The sequence below is a fragment of the Ptychodera flava genome (genome assembly GCF_041260155.1).
Source record: "Ptychodera flava strain L36383 chromosome 3 unlocalized genomic scaffold, AS_Pfla_20210202 Scaffold_25__1_contigs__length_14229661_pilon, whole genome shotgun sequence".
Classification (NCBI taxonomy): domain Eukaryota; kingdom Metazoa; phylum Hemichordata; class Enteropneusta; family Ptychoderidae; genus Ptychodera; species Ptychodera flava.
In genome coordinates this window covers 1,508,414-1,531,095 of record NW_027248279.1, presented here as the reverse complement: position 1 = coordinate 1,531,095, position 22,682 = coordinate 1,508,414, and the positions used below count along the sequence as shown (strand labels likewise).

Here is a 22,682-nt window from a genome sequence, read left to right as displayed (position 1 = left end):
GCATTTGGATACACAGGGGAGCTACGAAATAATCTTGGGGGTTACGTTTTAATTGTACAAAAGTATTTACACGCCTACTTTACCATGGTTCATTTTACATGAATTATACATACACTCGAATTCAAAATGGCCCGCATCCCTGCGTAAACTCCATATTGAAACTACTATGAAAACCACAAGCCTGTGAATACTTTGTATATTCGATGATTTCAAAATGAACGGGTCCCCTACGAGTGTATAATAAAGGAGAATTGTACCAATGGAAAATCCGAATATCTTTAAGACATAGAAGAGGCAACAACTTATTTATCTTGATTCTAACTCTACTGCAAATCGATGTATGACCAGCATAGTCACATATACGGAACCATGCCACGTTAATACATTTCAAATGTATCACGTGATAGTCACCGCACTCAGGCGATAACAAGTCTAATCCAAATACAGATTGTTTGTCCTGTGAATAAGTAAATGCAAACCTTATTACTTCTTGTTCAGAACTTGTCTTTTGTATGACGATATAATTACACATGTCTGTATAGATAAGACATCATATACTTCAGTCTCGCATCTGTTGTGCCATTTCCTATAATTGTCAACATAAATCGTGATAGTTCACGCTGTAGTTGTATGGTTTCTCCTCGCACACCATGGCAAAAAATTGCTCGTAGGCTCGTAGTTTGTCCCTGTTTGCTATATCAGGATCGACCCATCATGCACATCAGCGTGAAGCAGATGTTTGTGAAAGATTTCATAAGATCAATACGTTAGATTATAAATCGATAATGTTATGTTTATTTATTATATCTGGTAAAATCTTATGAGTTCTTTTTTACACTTATCTTAACAGACATAAACAAAATGAGGTTTCGGAAGAATGAGACGCCTGCAGACAATAAATGCTCATATTCATTTTCTTCGCCGCTCGGAGGTTAAATACAACATTTTTTTTGGTATCAGTGTACTAGGGTTCGCGTTGTCATCGTACATTATTTATGAAACTTACTGGCACAGAATTTTTCTATATTTTTGATTGACATTGGCTATAAACAGATCAACACGTCTAAATATAAACATACTTTACTTTCGTAGAATATTTATTTTTGTCAAAACAGGATTTGGTTTAGAGTTTTACAAAGATGACAATTAAGGGACTGTAATGGTTGGCATGTAAATATATAATCAACATGTTGGCACCGAGATAACATGCATGGCATTGCAGCCGATGAATAAGGACAAACCCTCTGAACTTTGGTGACCTTTCCCTACAGTCGTAGAGCGCAAATGGTGGACATTAATCGATAATTGAGTAACACATTTGAAAGCACGTACATGTGTATGCCGCCAGCATATTAAACATTGACAGTGTCTGCTTGGTATACTTCGTTAATTATTTGCCAATTTTAGAAGAGCACCTGTTTAATGGCGACAACACTGAGTACGAGAGCAGAAAATACCTAGCACGGTGTTATGTGAAACATCACGAAAAGCAATCAAGCAAATCGCCGCCAAGGAGGAGATTACTTACCCATAACTTGACTGACGTAAGTTGTCAATTTCGAAAGCTCATATTCTTGTTTGTATAAACGATCATACCAAAACTGTTGCCATGAACTAAACACTGTTAAAACATATGAGTGTAGTACCACTGGCTGTTATGACATGAATTATTACTGCCTTCAATCTAGCTGATTGCCGAAAATACCGTTTGAGTAGTCAATTTAACTTCAAAATTGAGACAGCAAAGTCATTTTACTATCTATGTGAGTATTAATTGTACAGTATGTTGTATAATTTAACTCCGTATCGTTTACAGACCTGTCAAGATCACAGTCTTCTCCATTTTGTAATGAATGCAAACGACGGCTGCCCTTTGCCCTCCACTAACCGGGTTTTGTAAATAATACATTGCAGTGTTTTACTGGAGTAAGTCTGCCAGCAAACGCGCTGACACACTTATATGTACAATTCAATACCTATATACTGTAATATTTGACATACAGGCGAGTTATCTTTTTGTTAAATTCATCACAACGTTCGCTATATTGAGTGCACTTTGGCTGGCTGAGACAATATATAGTAAGGCAACGTAATTAGATGTGTGGAATTTATAGCAAACGGATTTTGTCAAGTGTAAATAGCTGCCTAGTCCAAGGCAAGGCTATGTCGTTACCTGAGACTTCCCTCTCTCTCTCTCTCTCTCTCTCTCTCTCTCTCTCTCTCTCTCTCTCTCTCTCTCTCTCTCAAAAAGATGCCACCAACGTACACCACTAGTGCGGATATAAAATATCCCAAAAAACGATACGATCAAGATTGGTATCTTCCAAGAGGTAGGGGCTATAGGAATCAATGATACTGAATCAGCAAAATGTTTTAGTGCTATCATAGATAGAAGAGATTCTCTACTGTCTGTGGTGTTATAAAGTTTGAACATAAAATGAAACCAAATGTATGTTGATCATTCAATTCTCTTGTGTGGACAAGCAATTTAAAACTAAAATGGTGATCACACCCACTCCCACACCCACACCTAAACCCCTCAACACAGATATGTATGTATGTATGTATGTATGTATGTATGTATGTATGTATGTATGTATGTATGTATGTATGTATGTATGTATGTATGTATGTATGTATGTATGTATGTATGTATGTATGTATGTATGTATTATATATATATATATATATATATATATATATATATATATATATGTGTGTGTGTGTGTGTGTGTGTGTGTGTGTGTGTGTATGTATTGTTCTGTATGTTTTTTAAATATTATTGGATTCAGAAATTTGAAAGTTACAAAAATAATCACCCCGATAGGCAAAGCATCAGATGCCCCCAAGGACCCTGTCAACGGATACGCTCTTCCAACTATAGTAATCGTGTTCATCGCAATCGGCGGAGTCTTAATAATCACTTTGATAATAGTCTTCATTGTTTGGTGGTGCAGACGACAATCAGACACAAATAAAGGTAGGTGCATTTCTTTCACTTTCTAGCAGTTTTGCTCTATGGATTACAGTTTTTCCTTCAAAATCATGTAAACTGCTAGTTTTTGCGTCAACAAATCAAAACAAACCAGTATGTATGTGACCATATCGTATATTATTACTGACACCTTAAAATAAACTCAATAGAAGTCACTTGTCAATAATTAGACTGGATATTGTGAAGAACATCCCAAGGCTTATACTGAATATTTAAATATACGCTAGTTGAGAAGTAGAAAATTTGTTTTCAATGGCTTAACAGTTAGAATATTGTTACTATAGACATGTATTTTTTATCTTTTAATGAGTTATCCTTAGTTGCTACCGGCGTAAAGTGGATGTAAATTGTTTTCCTTATGGAGTTGGTTCAAATAACGTTTTTTATTTTATATCTGAAATCAGAGGAAGAAGAGGGTCCAAACCTGGAAGAGAGGTAACTATATTTAATGTATCTGTATAGCATGTGAGACAGATATATAGTCTATCGTTGTATCTTTGATGGAGATGATAACGCTTTATCAAGAGATGATTATTTTAGGACTTCGGAAGGAGAAAATGTAACATCTGTAAGAAATATAATTGTTTATACTTATCACTGGTATCTATATCTCTGATTTGACATGTGAGTAAAATTTAATTTGAAGAGATTTCCCTTGTTAGAAAACACATCACGTAATCCTTTGTTAAATCCCACAGGGAGGAGCCCGAATGATTAAAAAACATATTGTGTAATCCTTTGTTTGATCCAACAGGGAGGAGCCCGAAGGCATTGACTATACTAAGTTGGACCGCTCCGATTCCCAAAGACCTCGAGATGTGTACATGGGACTCGTAGACGTGAAAACTGATCGTGGTAAGAAAGAGAAATGTTATGGATATTTAAAGCACCCCAAATAAGTCACAATTTCAATACTATTACATTTCAAAACAATAAAATCCAATTTTCTTAACAGACTTTCGTGTGTGTTCCGAAGTGTTTTACAAATTGATGCTATTTTTTCGTGTCTCTGCGTTTTGTCAGTATGCATATTGACAAACTTCGTTATCTGTCTTTCTCTCTGCATTCTCTCTTCGTCTTTGCCGCTACCCGCATATGTTCATTTTTGTAACTACATTGACCTACTTTTATTCTCAATCTTCACATTTTCTTACATCTAATTAATTTTGCAGCGAAACAGACGAGGTCAGCTTATGAGGTAATGACTTCCTGATGAATGTTCTTATTTCAGGATGGATGAATGAATGAATGAATGAACGAATGAATGAATGAATGAATGAATGAATGAATGAATGAATGAATGAATGAATGAATAAACTGTTTGGATCCGAGGATTGACTGTTATGTTGTTGGTAAGATGAATGCCTGGTGGGGTGTTCGCCTACTTGTATATGGATATGTGAATGGGGAAGTTGGGAAAATGATGTTTATTGATTTGTGAAAGACCCCTTGGGCAACTTAAAAAGTGATGTAAGAGTTGATTAGAGAGCGGGTCAAGAAGGTGAAGGAGAACAGAGAGATGTATCATCCATCATAAAATCTATCATTTCGCGCTCATTTGACCTTTACAATATTGTTATATAAGTCGCTAAATGTTGAATCAGGAAGTGTTGAATCAGTGCAAGTTGCTTAAGTCATGTATTTTATTTTGTTTGTTTTTTTTTTACCTTGTCTGTTTCTGTTTCATTGACTGACTGTTGTTTTGCATGTAAAATCTTCTACTATATCAGTCAACGAAGAGAAGAAAGGAAAACGACTATGAAATTCAAACCCAAAAATCCTGGGAATATCCTCGAGATAATATTATCATTCAAGACACGATTGGAAGTGGTGAATTCGGCAAAGTTATGAAGGCCGCAGCGTTTGGAGTCTACGAGAAAGACCAGTGGACTACAGTGGCTGTGAAAATACTGAAAGGTAACAGAATAACAGTGGTTCTCTTCGATGCCATGCTCAAACCAAACTGCCCATGTACTTCTGTGAGGGAGTCTTTCACGTTTGTGCAATGTAATATTCTACGCAAATTTTCTGTCATGTACAATGTACCATTGACTGAAGATACAGAGCTTAGATATCAAACAATCATAGTAAAGGTTTTGCACTAAACTTACCACAACCATATTATATTGTGAAAATTTTAAACTAGTATGTGAATATATTACTGGGAACGTTAACAATCAAATCTCATAGGACTTCTCTTCTAACTGTATCAGACGACGCTAAAAGCAGTGAAAAGGAAGAGCTTATGAGAGAAATCAACTTAATGAAGAAATTGCCACCACATCCCAATGTTGTTTCGCTCCTCAGGTGCTGCACAGATGAAGGTAAGGCAGCGTATCACCCTTGCCTCGTTCCTTTCAATCAATGCGCTGTTTCTAAACCCTTTCGCCGTCTATCTGCCTGAGTCTCTGCCAGTCAGTTGCCTTTTTCTGTGGTTGTATGTTTGTCTGTTTGCCTGCCTTCCTGTCTGTCCGTCCGTCTGCAATGTTTTCTGTGTCTGTTTGTCTACTTTTCTGCATCTTATTAATGCATGTATTGTCGTTTGCTACACTGTCTTATATACTTTTATTCCACGGATAACGTTTTTGCTTCTACATCATTCAATCACATGTTTCTTTTCCTTGCCAAGACCCTATCTACCTGATTATGGAATACGTGTCTCGTGGGAATCTCCATGATTATCTTAGGAAGAGCAAGACAAACACTCTATCCAACTACAAAAACTTGTACCCTAAGAGTAAATATCTGACACCACGTGATCTGATTTCCTTCGCCTGGCAAATCGCCCAGGGAATGGCCTTTCTCTCTGAAAGGGAGGTAAGATTTCTTGGAATGAACTTGATTATTATGGTTGAATGCGGACTGCACTTCTTTCAAACTGTATCAACTGATTCTGCCACTTTTAACAATACGTGTGTAATATATAATGAAGTTTATAAATGATCAAACAATTACGTCTTTTTGAACGTCTTTTTACTATTTAGTAGCTCAGCTTGTCATTTCCAAAAGTAAACTTGCCCATGCGCGATGCGTTAATCCCACAGCTGTTCTGTGACAAGATCCACACAGTTAACACACTAAAACCACATTCAGCCGCTTTGTGACCAGGAAATTGCTCTCATTATTGTTTCTTACTTGGTTGTACTTGTCCCAACACTTAATCTGTTTTGCTTGTGTTTTGTTACTTTATATAGTGTGTACACAGGGATCTTGCAGCTAGGAACATTCTGATCGGGGAACATAAGACGTGCAAGATTTCTGATTTTGGCTTTGCACGGGGAGTGTTAGATACTGACGAACTCGAAAAGAAAACAGAGGCAAGTATCACTTTCCGTAATGACTTCCGAGTGCTGCTTCAGGTGTGGATAGTTTTATATTACCTGATTTAGGAATTGCGTTCAGCACTCATACAATATTATAGTTTGCACCATCAGGCGGTAGACCTAAGTAAGCCCGATAAAACAACTTACTCTTGTCCCCTTAATAAGCTTATCGCCGAATCGATCCTATGATTTTCCCAAGATTTTGTGACACCCAAGAAACGTGTAATTCTGAAAGACAGTACACTCTCCTAGTCGAAAACTCTCAGAAAAAAACAAATTCCGCAAGGTCAACTACTAAAACCATCGTTTTCCAGTAATTTCCCCTCGATCAACCCCTAGCATGACAGTACAACGTTTAAAATTGTTACTCAAAGATAATGTCAGTTTAAATAATGTAAAAAAGTTGACATGTGATATCAGATTTTGTTATTTTGTCAGGAGTTCACATCAGTATGACAAACGCCATAAAGCGTTGCTACTCTTTGGTGCCATGCCAAGCACTCACCGGTCGAAGAATACAGAAGTACTTTCGAGATTTGTAGGACCAACATTGACATATGTTTGACATCTGCCATGTAATATTCCGTACGCGTCGGCCTTGAATATCAAACTTTTGAAGAAAAACAAGCCTCAGAAAGATTTCGCATTATGCTACCAAAACATTCAACATTATGTTAAAATGAAATGTTCGGCATCGAAATACGACATTTAAATGCTACAAATAGATATAATACTATTTGAGTTATGTTTCCATCAATAATATTTAGATCCGTTGTCGTAACGCGGACATGTAAAATATCGCCGAGGTTATCAAAGTTGTTTGTGCATTTTGCATTTATCAAAAGTCCTTCTTTCCTTTTTTCGCTTCTGCTTTCATAGGGTTTACTTCCAATCCGTTGGATGGCCCCTGAAAGCCTTCTGTACGACGTGTATTCCACTGAGAGTGACGTTTGGTCATATGGCATCTTACTGTGGGAGATAGTAACATTAGGTAGGTTAGAGTCAATTGCAACTAAAAATAATTCGCCTGGGACAACGTTGAGGGCGCACCTCATTATTTAGAAAGACTTACGATACAGGCGGAGGTTATTTATGTAGTTGTGTATCGACGTTTTACTTGGTGTGAAATATAGCTTTGAAAGAAAAGTGTTTTGTTTAAACTACGAAAAAAAAATCAATAACAAAACAAAACATAACAAAACATGTAATTTGAAACAATCATGTGATGTTCAACATTCACTTTACCATCTTATTGTTATTTCTATAATGGCGGTTTAATCTAATTTCGCTATCTCTAATTGAATCAATTCTCATATCAACTTGTTTGTCATTTACCTAGGGTCAACACCGTATCAGAGAATGTCATCCCTTGATGTCGTCGACAAGGTACCTGTAGGTTACAGAATGCCTAAGCCTACACACTGCGAACAGCAAATGTAAGTCATGCATTCCGTGAAATACAGAAGCCAAGCTGTCGCGGAACGATATTTAAAATTTTTAGGATGAAGATACCGTGAAAATACGATACCATTATGCTTTTATTTACCTGTTATAAACCAAGCTGTAATTTTGAATGATTAGCAGTATTCTTGTTCTAATGTCAACAACAGCTTCTTCTCCTACTCCCCTAGGCATGTTAAGACACAATATTCAGCTTGTCAGTACAACCTAATAAGTGTAGACTGCATTGGTATTATTGACAGCAATATCTAGTGCAGACCAGGGTTCAAATAGAAGCAATGACAGTGCATGTTACACGTAGAGGCGCCGAGTCGACGTGCTACATATTCGAGGTTTCAAACAGCTTCTGTGTGTAGAACAAGAATTTGCAATTCACAAAATAAAACTTGCAACACTGGCCTTTGTACTTAATTACAATATTGCTTGAAATGTGCTAGAAAATGGGCATGCAACGTTACACTTGGAAAGCGAATTTGAACATATTTTTCCTGAATATGTTTCTGAATGTAGCCTGTAGAATATACTTGAAAAAAACGTAAGTCAAGTTTCCTGAAATGTTTAATCTTTCAGTTATGACATCATGACAAATTGTTGGCAAGATTCACCGACGCAAAGACCGACGTTCGAAGATATCAGTGAAGAGCTTGAAGAAATGGCAACAGCGGAAAAGGTAAGATTACATTCCATTTGTAACGAAGTTTTGTCATATAGAAACTTGCCACGGAGCCAAATAATCATGTTAATGCAGAAAATGTGATTTAAAATATGTAAGAAGGCAAAACAATACAAGTAAAAGAGACACGCCGGTGTTCCGATGGAGATAACTTACAGTGTTGTTTTGGCGCCAATGCTGTATTAACACTAGCGATATGTCATCGAAAATATCCTTGTACGGGACAGTTCAGTTTTGACGGCCGGAGAGGGGCGTGAAATTCCTGAGAGTGATTTTCATTTAGAATGCGCCTCGAACAAAGACATTCGGACTTCCAAATGTTCACAATTATTTTTTTGTCTACAAATTTGTCAGGGTTCATCGAGAAGCCATCTGATTAAAAAATTTAACCTTCTCAGTTTTTCAAAAATCGATTTGTAAAAATATTCCCTGTCGAGTAAAAATGGGGATGGCGGTAATTTTGAGCTTGAAATACCCAATTCCGTAAATGTCAAGTAATTTGTTTCTCTAATACCACAATGTGCACGGTGACACCCCCCCCCCCCCGATTTTCATTCTTGATTTGGTATGATTATCTTTGAACGTTTCATTTAGGACAATTCCAGCAAAAGTTTAAGTCTTTCACTTTCGATGCGCGTACTACTTTAAATTTGAATGCAGCAGCGTAATTGCATGAAGCCTCTGAGTCATACTACATTTGAGTAGACAAGGGGTTCCCTGAGTGCTGGATACTGATTTTGTCACCCAGAGCAGTAAAACCTGAAAGATGTCCACTAATATTTGTCATAATTTTGCCAGGATTTCATCTCACTGGAAGATTTCGAGGCAGAAGTGCAACAAGATCACAGAGAAGCAAAACGCGAGAGACGAACGCTTGACAGAAGATCGGTCGTTGGCCTTTCAGAAAACGTCTGAGGAAGTGTTGGTGCTCTAGTCCCAATGTGTGATGACAAATGTATCATGTAGTGCAATGCAGGACGCACAAATCACTGACCTGCACAGTATCTCCCATTCACACAGATGACATCACAATTTTTTATTTCAAAGTGGACAAAGTTGTTTTTATCACAGGGACTTTTCGTTGATGATTAAATGACCTGTATCAAGATGATTTCAGCTAAAGAAAAAACATGTCATGTATTAGCGTCGATTTCTTTTTAGCCTTTCTTGCCAAAGCTGTAGTTAAAAGAGCACGTAAGATGTAAATAGTCTGTGTTTATATTTTCTATTTAGCAAGATAATATAGAGTACACTGTTAGGCTATTGGATCTTATACTTTTCAGCATACAGAAACATTCCTACATTTTATTAGAATACATACACTACGCACTGTGTTTAAAGTCATCAAGATACTTTTGACATGATTGCATATCAGTGTCTGCACTTTTTCGTATTCCATCTTCGATTTTATCTTCAATTTCGTTGCTCAAACGACGTCAACTTATCAGTTAGTCTCTTGTCACAAGAATATGCCTACAACCTATTAAAGTTTCAATCGGTGTCCGCATTGGTACACGTACGTCATCATGGTCGTACGACAAGCAGAATATTATATTTTTCCATGAGAAAAAAATAGTGTAATCAAACTTAGTACGAATTATCTTCCGCATTCTACTTTTTGAGAGCTGATCGCTGATTCGAAATGAACCAGTCGCAGTTTAGTGGGGGCATATTCCCACATTAAATTTTTGGAAGACATAAAAGTTTACCTGTCTTGCTTTTAACTCAAACTTATAAAAACGAATTGCAAAAAAATAAAAAAAAATAAAATAAAAATTGAGTTTCATCGAATAGATTATTCCAAGCTCATTTAGATTTGAGAGAGAGAGAGAGAGAGAGAGAGAGAGAGAGAGAGAGAGAGAGAGAGAGAGAGAGCTGTGTTAAGTGTTTCAAAGTACGAATGCTTAGTTTTTAGCCTAACTTACACACAGACACTGTTCCATCTGAGAGTATTTGTAGAATCTAATTTCAACAAAGCTACAAGCTCAACGCACATTACTTTATTATTACATAATCCGAGAAGCACAAGGGAGGCTCGCATATTTTGCTGTATTGTTCGATGTATGAAATTAAATTATACGTCAGTCGTTTCCAGAACTTTGATGCTCTAGGGTTTGTGTATTTGTTTGTTTTGTATCAACACACAGGTTTAACTTCATAGTGATTCATTCCTATTTGAATTGATATTTCACGCACCTTGAAGTCTTTGAGTTTTAATGTAGGCCAACATCATGGACGCACTTTACCGCAGCGACTCTGCAGTTCTCCAAGTCACTTGTGCTTCAGTCCAGTGCACCAAGACGCGTTGCTCTAACGAAATATGACATGACAATATAAATTCAAAGAAATCACCTCCCAATGAAATCTGAACTTTACGGGACGCTCTTGATATGCTTTAATAATCTAATAACTCTTTACGCCTTCGATCAAAATAAGTTTCGATGGAAATATTTATAGGCGGCCATGGTCAACTCATTCCCAGATTTGCTTTTTTGTTTTTTCAACGTTTAGTGGAGATTCTTCAGGGTCCTAATACAACAATATCACTCTACTGGCAAATAATAAGCTGCCAATTCAACAGTATCACATTAAATTGACACTGCTACTTCCCGGAAAGCATTTGTCTAATTATAAACGTAATTTCCCTGTGATAGATCAAACCTGCACGAATATCACAAAGAACAGTTGCTCACCGGGGATTTCAATATAACCACTCTTGTAAATTAATCCATTTCTGTTTCCTGAGATATGAAAGTGAATTTCCTTATTCTTTGGTTTCTTTATATTTAGTAAGTTGTCGCACTTTTAGTCAGTCGTTACCAAGCTTCATCCCTTTTGCACTTTACTAGTGCAAGAAACTCACTTCGATCGAAATGGCAGTCTGTCAAGCTACTCGTTACTCCATTCACTGGTCATGTTCTAAGCGCGGGTATGCAAGTCTTGTTCATCGAACAAGTCTTGCTGTTATAATTGTTTTCCTCGGAACTCACTCTGGCCACACATAGGTAGTATTTCCTCCTCTCGCATTGGCTATTTCCGTATGTTCCATGACCAAATTATCACATGGAAATCATTTACCTGACTTTCCGTTATGTGCCAATGGCGTATGTGAAAATTTGTATATTTAGATACATAGCATGCAAGTAACTGATAATTCGAGTCGCTTGCTAGGCAAACTGCCAGGGGTTATATCTTTCATAACAAGTGTGAAAGTGAGATAAGAAATGTTGTTCAGAGATGTGAAATGGTTTGATTTCCTTGTGAAGTAATCAGATGACAAATATGAAAAAAAATCGACGTCAAAGTACGCCGCACTCATTCAGTCCATAAAACACAGTGTTTAACATTCATATTTCATACCTTATTACAATTTCCCAAATCAAAATTTAGGTGTAGGTAGCCAGGTGACTTAACTTTTGTCTCCATCTTCCACAGCATGAGCAGTGATTCTAATTAATGAAACTGTATCTTCATCCACAAATGACCCCATAGACATACCTTTGGAATATTATTACTACAGGATCGGTGTTCCTTTTCACACATTTTGAGTCATAATGCAACAATTCAAGCTGAGTGATATCACTTTGCCAGATTGCACTTTTTATTCAAAAGCTTCCGAAATTTAACAGTGCATAAAAGAGCGATATGAAGATTAACTCTTCGCGTGGCCTGACTGATTTGGGGGCACTATACATTACCCATAATCCCTCGCAAATATCGTACAAATCAACAGTGCATCACAATGACATGTACAGAGTTCGCACAGTATTCTTCTGAAATGACTATCATTCTTTTTACCCTTTTCGTGATAGGTTTAGGAACCACTGCGTCGTCGCTACTGACAAGTAAGTATAAGACATCAAATCATGTTTTATGCCAGCGTTTTACTTCAGTGTCCATTCAAAGGCATTTAGTTGGGGGATATTATCATACATCGTAAGCGTTGCAGGGAAAATGACTAGTACGAGTGTTTTGCACCCATATTTAATTCACAGTGCAGGGTTATAGTCTCAAATTTATGAATTTAAATTAAGTTTTAATATCATCTATGGCTTTATAATCAAAGTTGAAATGAAGACAATGTTTGTATCGTTAAACGAAGTTCGAAGATAAGGAAACGTTTGCTTTCCTTTTTCTCAACTCCAAGGTAGTGTGATAGCGAGGTACCATTTATCGGATTGACTTCATTTTATAAGATAACCTTTGAGAAGTGTTGAGTTTTTTGTTTTGTTTAATCACACTGACAATAGTTGTAAGGGCTGGCAGTAGATTGGGATTCAGAATGTCGTATTGAGGCATGCTTTTGTGTTTTTGTAAAACAGGATGGCGAGATTGATGAAACGTGAGAACAATTTCCACATACGTTTCGCAGAACTCAGTGGCTAGTCGAATCAGCAAATTTAGTTGATTGTTTGCCGATTGTTGCGATGTGTAGGTTGTGGCCGCCAAGCCATGGGAGTAGAGTGAATACCCACACAAGGCGTACGCCGACACGTGTCATTGAATTAAATAAGGCATCCGTTACCTATATCATGTTATCGGATGTGCATCAATGCTTGATGTAATACGTTACTACCTACGTTACATCGTTAAAGAATTCATGATGAAAAATGAAGAAGTTAATAGTAAATCGCTTCGAAGCAATCCAGTTCAACATTAAAAAAGTAATTGGCCCACGCGATTCTGTGTTATCTGTTTACAACCTCAAAACGATGAACACTCTTACATTTTACAAGTATCCGAAAATTAGACAATGATCATAAATATTCCTTAATTTAGAATAAGAGTCCGTCCCTTTTAATCTGACGTTAAGCCATGGTTACTAAAAAATAGAGATATGAGAATTTATTTAAACATGAGTTAAAATACTATATACAGTTAAAAACACTGGTATTAACATGACGAGGTAGGTGCTGATTCATCATACATCATCACATGCACACCGCCAACGACGTATATTGGATGACTAACCCATGTGCCATATGGTGACACTTAGTCGGCCTCTCAAATCAATGTTATACCGTTTTTTTGTTATCTATCACTCGTTGGAGCTTGTTTTAAAGATCATATTAAAAATCTACCTTCTTTAGTGTTTATAAAATAGACAGGGTTTTTTTATTTTTCGCCTTGGAGTGGAAGGGAAGCGGTCGTCGGAACTGCACTTGTGCAACTTTCTTGTTTACAAACAATATATTTCATGCACTATATATAGATGCATCATGTCAACATAGCTGCGACATTTAAATTTTACGACGTACATTAAGACAAACATGTTTTAACTTTCATCAATCGCCAAAGTAACTTGGATACGTGTTTAAATCGGCCGTAGGGGCCCTTAGCGAACCTTGAGCGCCATTCCGACAACCGCTGCCGTTTAACATCGGGATGACGGCACTTTGTTGGAATATTAAAGACAATTGCCAGGTGACCGTTGATTTTATTCTTTATTTAATGAAAAATGGTTAAAAGTACTTTTGAGACAAAATGAACAGATGCAATATACATTTCAAAGGTTATTTAATCAGATCATGCATGATATTCGTCCGAACATGGGAATATATGGCGGTGGCGACTTGCATGACCATTTCATTTCACCTAATGACACTGGCATATACATCAATGGCATCGATTGCCGTTACTTCGTCAGTATCTCCGCCAGTACAGAGTCGTTTTATCGATATTCAGCGACTACAATATAGAATTCGGTCGCTATGACTGTAATCGAGTTCCAAGGATCCTGTCACGTGTTGTACAAAAGCACCGTCGCTTCTATGACTCCAGGTCCGTGTCGGTGTATCAGTCAGTCTATCTATCTGTCTGTCTCTCCCTCTCTCCCTCCCCTCACTCCCTCTCTCTCTCTCTCTCTCTCTCTCTCTCTCTCTCTCTCTCTCTCTCTCTCTCTCTCTCTCTCTGATTATTATGTATAACAGGTCATGCATTAATTTGGTCACAGAAACTATAGTTTCACGATAATGTACGTGTTGCATTTTCAGGTTGTGTTTCATCAAGATGTTTTAAACGGAGGCACAGTGTTCTCCTAGATGTGGGTTTCAGGTGTCATTGCGCCCATGGATATATGGATGATGTCTGTGCAACCTCAACAGGTATGGCGATAGACATATTGAAAGATTGTCTTCGTAAGCATCACCGGTCACGATGACAACAAAACAATTTAACTCCTCTAAAGCGACATTAACATTCTCAATTGATGTTCTATAGATTTTTACATTTATATACTTAGCTATTTGATACTTTCTCCTATAGACTGAAAGCAGTATATCTGAAAAAAATAATTCGAACATTATAGGTTATTGTCACATATGACTGTTTGTTTGTCTGTTTGACTTTGATCACAATCAATCCCGAAAAAAATAGAAAAGTCACCACTCAAGAAATGAACGCTTTATAAAGGTGTGGAGAATGGAACTTTACACAGAAGGAAACTTAACCTGTCTTTATTCTACAGATTCAGAACTAAAGGAAAACAAAAAAACAGCAAAAATATCAAAAAAATGCAAAGATTTGCGTGCTGAAATGTTTATATCATCAATAGTACCATCGTGAAAGTTGATGTCCCGGAAATACATTTGAATATCACTGTTAGACTTACTCTGTTACAATTCAAATTACAGGTGCAAACTGTGGAATGAACTTCTTCAATGTTCGACATGGTCACATTGTCTCTCCTAATTTTCCAAACAACTACTACAACAATCACAACTGCCACTATTTCATCAGCATCCCAGGAGCACTAAGTATCAAGCTAACATTTAATACTTACGACCTTGAGAATACATTTGACTACGTTGAGGTCGGCATCGGCCCAGTATTGGAAAGCAACTCTATCGCGAAATTTAAGACGTCATACGATCCCGTTCCATCACCGTTAGAAGTAGCTTCTGACTTTATTTGGCTGCGATTCCATACTGATGGCAGTGTAGCTCATCATGGTTTCAACATAACCTTTTTCGCAGGTAAGCTTTCCAAATGTTTGTAAGCCCAGTGGGCAAAGACAATACATATCTTCTGAAAACTACAGTGACAGCGAACTATGTACAATCTATCAATAATTTATTAAAGCAGCAATCGCGCAACTGTTATCTTGGAAAAGTGTGCCTTCTCGGGCAAGAGGAAAAATTCAACATTAGTCTAATTAATGCGTATTTGTGTCCTCTTAAGGTTTCTACTTCTATTTACGATTGCCAATAATGTTGTTTTGAAAATTCAAGCGCTGAAATGTTCCAACTTACACTTTATCTGAATGTTATAAAGCTTTAGGGTTTCTGCTTCCTGTACAATATAAAAAGATAACAAAATGATAAGAAGTTTTACAAATATTTTTCATTAGTTTTGTTTAACTTCTCAACCAGGTTTCATCGGCCGTTTCCTTGATCCGTTCATCCCAATGATAAATACAACTTGTTTTGTTAGCTCCGCAGTCAGCGACGCGGAGCTTATATAATAGGTTGATTTTCCGTCGTCGTCCGTCGTCCGCCGTCCGTCGTCTGCCAACAATTGCCTTCTCCTCTAAAATCGCACTTCCGATTGCTTTGAAATTTTATATTCAGTTCACTTTGGGGTGACCTCACTTAAGTTTGTTCATATCGTGGTGAAATTTGCATATTTCTTTTTTTGGGGCAATTTTTGCTGGTTTTGGTAAAAAATCTTCTTCTCTGAAACTACTTGTCCGAATGCTTTTAAATTTTATATGCAGTTTATTTAGGGTGACTTCAGTTAGATTTATTCAAATCGTTGTGAAATTTGCATATTTGTATTTTTTAGGCTATTTTTGTCGTTTTTGATAAAATATCTTTAAAAATCTTCTTCTACAAAACTACCAGTCAGATAGCTTGATATTTGGTACATAGGTCCCCAGGGATGATCTACTTCAGATTTGTTCAAATTGTGCAGAAATATGCGAATTTGCATTTTTATTGCAATTTTTGCCTTTTTTGGTCGAAAAATTTGTTTCTCAAAAGTGCTGTTCTGATAGCTTTTAAATTTGCTATGAATGTTTCTATAGATGAACAAGTAATATATATTGAATTTCTGATGAAATCTGTAATTATGTAATTTTGGGACAATTTTTGCCATTTTTGGTCAAAAATGTGTATTTCCAAACTACCCATCTGATAGCTTTGACATTTTGTATACAGGTTCCTATAGATAAACTAAATCATATTTGTTGAAATAATGATGAAATCTGTAATTTTGAATTTTTCGGGCAATTTTTGCCATTTTTGGTCAAAAAATGTGTTTCTCAAAAAGTACTGGTCTGATAGCTTTGAAATTATGTATACAGGTCTCTACAGATGAACTTAGTAATATATATTGAGTTTCTGATGATATCTGTAATTTTGTATTTTTCGAGCAATTTTTGCCAGTTTTGGTCAAAAAATGTGTATTTCCAAAAGTACTCATCGGATAGCTCTGGAATTTGGTATACAGGTTCCTACAGATGATCTTAATGATATTTATTGACATAATTATGAAATCTGCAACTTTGTATTTTTTGGGCAATTTTTGCCGTTTTTGGTCAAAAAATGTATTTCTTAAAATGTACTGGTCTGATAGCTTTGAAATTCGATATTCAGGTTCCTGCAGATAAATAAATGTGATATTTTGAAATTATGATAAAATCTGTAATTTTGTATTTTTGGGGCAATCTTGCCATTTGTAGTCAAAAAATTTCTTCCCCTAAAACTGCTTGTCTGAAAACTTTCAAACTTGGTATGCAAGTTCTAAGGGGCTATCTTGATATGATATATGGGAATTATGTTGAAATCTCAAAAACTGCAAGTCGATAGCTTTGATATTTGCTATACAGGTTCCAAGTGAGTATTTATATATAATCCCATGTACATCAGACTCGACAGCGCTGCACACAGCTCGACAGCTTATATATTCGCTACAGCCTTACGCCGCGCTGCATGTTTGATTCCGAGCGAGAATTAACGGAATTTTTTGTGCGATGAAGGAAGTTAATCGTTGTTAGTCGAATGACTTATACGCTTGTGCCTCCTAAGTTGCTTTCCCTAAGATTTTACTGTACTCTTTATTCATTTTGAACTTACGTTGAGGTGTAGGGTTCTATCTATCGCCAACCGGGATCGTCAGGTACGACGTCCACGACTCGTGAGTCATTAAAATAAAACGATCGACAGTATCTCCATTCGATTATCGAGAGAAGCTATACTTTCAGCTTCTCGAAATTTCGTTGGACAAATGTGCTTTTTATGTTTCCATGTCTGGATTTATCGGGTCACCTTTCGGTAAAAATGTCGTGAAAGCTAGCACGGCATCGATCACAACAAATCTGTCTGTGTCGCGACGCCTGCATGTATGAACGGTAAGCTTTCAATGCAGGAAAAAAAAAGGTCCGGTTGATGACGTACAACAGGGGTAATTTGGATTTCGTATCCGTCCTGTTCTACGTCACACAGGTAGCGATTCGGGCCAGTTCATGTAGTTATATAATGTATGATATATTGAAATTATGGCGAAATCTGCAATTTTTATTTTTAGGGGCAATTTTTGCCATTTTTGGTCAGACAATTTCACTCTTAAAAAACTACTCATCAGATAGTTTTGGTTTACATGTTCTTAGGGATGATCCAATGTGACATATTCAAATTATGATGAAATCTTCAATTGTGTATGTTTGCAGCTATGTTAGCCACTTTTTTCTGGCCACTGAAATGAGCTATCAAAGATTTCCACCTTCTTCATCAACATGTGTTAAAAATAGTTATTCTCTACATAAACACAGCGGAGCTATATCGATTGTTAGGTCGCTTGTTTCCTTTGTTATGGGTATATATCTTGAACAATTCAATGAAATATACAACATTTGGAAACAACCAGTATTCTATTTGATATCACCCCTTGTATATAGCTATACTGATATCGGTAACATGAATAACATGCTAGCAATAATAACGCTCTGCACATTACAAATTCAGATCACGGTTAGAAATCTAATAAGCCTTCCAAATTTTTGAGCTCTTTTGTTTCACCAACACTTCTGGTTGTGGCCTTTTTACCGATTTGCCGGCACGTTTTGCACAAAGGTGTGGCAACACTCTTCCGTGACCACACCACACTTGCAACACATGATACCAGTTGGTCTACTTTGTTGTTGTCTCCATTGATCTCTTGCAAGTCGAGATTTGTTGCACAACACAATTGTGGAATTCGTGGTTGCTATGATACAGCTCTTATACAATTTCGGCAAAGTAAAATGTAAATAATTATAGTGTGAAAAAGTATTCAAGTTTGCATACATTTTACTGTATTCTTGTCCGCCCTAAAAACACAAACAAAAAGTAATATTGAATTGAAAAACGAATTGAGGTTGCGATTCAACGGACATTTCATAATTTGTTACATTTTTATACTGTAGCTTGATAATATTTTAACCTGTACATTTTTTCGTATTATAAAAGTATACTATTGCTGCGGTTGTTCACAGATTACACGTTTCGTATTATGCAGATTTGCAAACGTTTAGTGAATTTTTCATTTATCTTTCTGTCTATCAGTCATTCTATCTTTCTTCTGCACGCATATTATATCTCCCCATGCGCAAGTTTGCATGGCTTTTGCTCTTAGCTCTCTGTTCCAATGTGCTTATTTGACCATGACAAAATGTTTCCCTTGTGGTCCCAATTCACGTTTCTCATTTCAGCCCTCCTTCAACCTACGTCATATCTGGTCTTTTTACATAACTTCTCTAGGACCGATAAATCCTATCGTTTAATATCCCTCCCCCTGAACACTTCACATGCGGACATCGGTTCGAAGACGATCTGATAGGTCGCATTACATCACCGAATTATCCAAACAATTACGACAACTATGAAGATTGCTTGTATTTCATCAGCATAAAGGGGGTCCTAAGTATTACCTTAACATTCAACTACTATGATCTCGAATTGTTTTTCGACTATGTGAAAATCGGAATGGGTAGTGTTTTGCGACGAAACACTGGTAAATAGTTCAACTATCCAGATCCATCGCCAATCGAAATTGCTTCTGAAACGCTGTTGATTGTATTTCACACTGACGGAAGCGATGTGAGACGTGGTTTCAACATATCATTTTCCACGGGTGAGTAAGCACTCCAGAACAAGTAAAGTATTATTGCGTCGGATCTTGCTTGAGTAGAAAGTAATTAATTAATTACTTGTCGCTAACTGACTACGCAAGCGTAGATTTAATATACAATGCGATCGTACTAGAAATTTCCCCGAATACATTCATTGACGCTCCCATGATTTATGAATGTCTGTGGAGAAACAAATAAGAACAAGTAGAGTATCATTTTCTAATTTGCCATTGATAAAATATATGATATCGCCATTATTCAGTAAATAGCATTCTCTATCTCGTCATTGATAGAAAATATTGTTACCATAATGCCTTAAAAAGTAGCAAGGGGAGAAAACTGTCTCGCATGTGAACGAGGGCACACGCAAAAAATAAAATATAGTTAATTGTTTCCGAGACTTAAAAGTGAAGCCGTGCAAGTAACTTAAATGTTCGATGTTTCGTCGGTTAATTTCCAAGCTTGCCATTATACATATGTGCTCATCACAAGATCTTGTCAGGTGACTGTTCATTAATATATAGTAAAACATCTGACTGAAATTTAAGCTCATACTTCACCATATTTTCGTTAGCAGCGCAGCCAGCGATATAAATGTGAGCAGGGAACTTGACTAAGCGTTCTCTGTGTCTATAGGCTTTTGAGCTTGCAATTGGATGTTGGGTAGTTAAGTTGCTATGACAACGATAATGAATACACAATACGTAATTTACCAAATGCGACCGATTGTCATCATGGTAGATGTAAAGAAAATGCACAAAAACGGACATATGTACTTTTTGACAGATTAAACAGGAAGGTTACACCTGTGAGGGGCTGACAAAATATGCGTGTGTCATGGATTTTGTTTTAGGCTCTAGATCGGTTTGTTTTTATGACGCGACAATTTTCCGGCCGATAACTTATCCCCAGTCTAATACCTTTCGAAGTATGTGACATAAAAAGTAGGACAGATTAAAAACAAACCCTGACACATTTTTGAGTTAAGTATGTTGTCAATCGCTGGTGCAAATTTCAAAGACTTTCTGTGAACGCATGTCAACTCACGCTCTTCCAAAGTCAAGGAACCTGTTCACACCTAAAAACGTAGAAAAACGCAAAAAAAGTTTTCGTGACACTTTTAGGGCCCATAAGAAAAAAAAGAAGAAATCCATAAGCCCTGTTGGTGATATATTACGTTGCATTACGAAATAACCGAGCAGAGGAGGTAGACATTTCAAAAAACATTCAAAGGCAATCGTGGTAAATCGTAAAAACTTGAGTATTTTTCGGTCCTCTGTGTTGACATACAGCTAACAGAGCATGACATATGTTAAGCAATATACTGACGTCATGGACGGTCTTTGTATCAGGCGTGGCTTACGTTTTTGTGTAAATATCCTGATGGGATAGTCTCCAACAAACGTTACGGACATTATGTTATCAGGCTAAGCCTAGTAATCTAACTATACATCTAACTAACTGTTTTGATAAGATGGTTAAGCAGAACACTCATGCGACAGAGGGAAAGATGTGCGAAAAGCGACCAAGTAGAAGGAGAGTACGCGAACGATTGGAAAACATGGGCTAAGAAAACCTACAAAGAGCAATGTGAAGACGTCTTGTATTCGTTACGGCAGTGTTTCCGCTGCCCGCTCGCCAAATCGCAAATGCGCTAAAAGTAGCGTTTGGCGGGAAGATTTTTGCATAAATTAGCCAAACTTGAATCACAAACTGCACCATGACGTCACAACTTTGTCCATGCGATGTCCTGCATACGATATGAGACGTGATGTAAAAGTGGCCTTTATATGTCAGGAGATCATATTTATAACACGTACAGGGACTGTAATGAATAAAATTGTAACGCAACAGCTCATATACACAACGTAACGCATGCACAACATGACTAGTCATGGAGCTACCAAAAGAGTTTTGGACTGGACTACACGCTCTGTCCCTACCTAGCTACAGATCACAAAGTGCAGTGGCATGGCAGCCATCATGTCGTCGACAGTGAAGAAAATTGTGATGGTGAAGCCAGCAAAAACAGCAAACTTCCTTGCAAAATGGAAAAAAACCCACCCCAAACGCAGGTTTTAAGCTCATGTAAGCTAAGAAATGTGAAAAAGACTATGATCAGAGTAGGAATTTAGTGGCGGCATGATCTAAAGCGTACGCAAGGCATTTTCTAGAGCACGTAGTCAGAGAGAGTATAAACCGGAGAGTAGACAGCTGAAATGTTCGGGGTACATTGCTGCTAACGAGAACATTATCCTTACTGACGATTAGGGTCAGAAACTTGTGTGAATTGACCTCTTTTCAGAGAATTTTCAGTTCATTTTGACCCGACAATGTCAACAGACTCAACAGACGGAGTGTCTGAATCATGCAGGTAGACATCGAGTTGACATCTGTACTACATTGTGTATGAGGCACTATATCAGTTAATCGAGCTCAATAATTTAGACAATTTTTATTACTTGAAATATTCGAAATTAATTGACTGCCGTTTTGTATCAAGGAAGTCTCGTAAATTAAAACATAATTTATACGTATCACTCGAGTGAAGTTTGATAGGATCATTCACATAGAATACAATGAAGGCGACGGAATTTTCTTCCAGTCAAAAATGGTCAAGAAATAAACCTATTAAGCTTTCCAGTCAAGGCGGCAGAGATGGTACTGGTAGATATTTGCCTGTCTTTCCCTCTATCACTCACGAACAATTATGCAAAACGTAATGTAAATGATGTGTTCAGTGTTTAAAACCTTGCAGGTCTGTCGTCTGCTCGCAATGTGTATTTGTTTGATTCAGTAAAGCTCAAATTTCATAAAAATCCGTGTGGACCGTTGTATTCCTGATCAGGTACATAGATTTAGCACTATTTAATTAGGCCTCTAAGAGATTTTTGAAAAATAGGCCTAAAATTTGCCGCAAACTTTTCACAATACCTTAAAGCATACACCATTTCCAACAGCCATGGACATGGCAGTCGTCAGCACTTCATTAACAGTAAATCTCTTGTATTTCGAACAGAGTCGAACTGTGGATCCAAGTTTAACGATGTTCGCGCCGGTGTCATTATCTCGCCTAACTACCCCGACGTCTACCAAAACAACTTGAGGTGTCTTTACTTGATC

General features: G+C 37.1%; 1 protein-coding gene across 1 annotated transcript; it reads left to right on the top strand.

Moving 5' to 3' along the window:
• The first annotated feature begins 1,418 nt into the window (after positions 1–1,418).
• LOC139125479 (tyrosine kinase receptor Cad96Ca-like) lies at positions 1,419–10,307 on the top strand. The gene is made up of 14 exons (XM_070691549.1): positions 1,419–1,544; positions 2,252–2,330; positions 2,828–2,980; positions 3,400–3,430; positions 3,750–3,850; positions 4,168–4,193; positions 4,726–4,912; positions 5,209–5,319; positions 5,625–5,812; positions 6,190–6,312; positions 7,198–7,309; positions 7,658–7,754; positions 8,350–8,449; positions 9,251–10,307. Exons 2-14 carry the CDS (start codon positions 2,252–2,254, stop codon positions 9,365–9,367), a joined length of 1,425 nt encoding a protein of 474 aa, XP_070547650.1. The 5' UTR covers positions 1,419–1,544; the 3' UTR covers positions 9,368–10,307.
• The last annotated feature ends 12,375 nt before the right edge of the window (positions 10,308–22,682 follow it).

Bases quoted from the DNA above. Each gene is read 5' to 3' on its own strand.
- LOC139125479 (XM_070691549.1), top strand. From the start codon at position 2,252: ATGCCACCAACGTACACCACTAGTGCGGATATAAAATATCCCAAAAAA. The intron at 2,331-2,827 runs GTAGGGGCTATA...TCACCCCGATAG, and splicing joins AGATTGGTATCTTCCAAGAG to GCAAAGCATCAGATGCCCCC. The intron at 5,813-6,189 runs GTAAGATTTCTT...TACTTTATATAG, and splicing joins CCTTTCTCTCTGAAAGGGAG to TGTGTACACAGGGATCTTGC.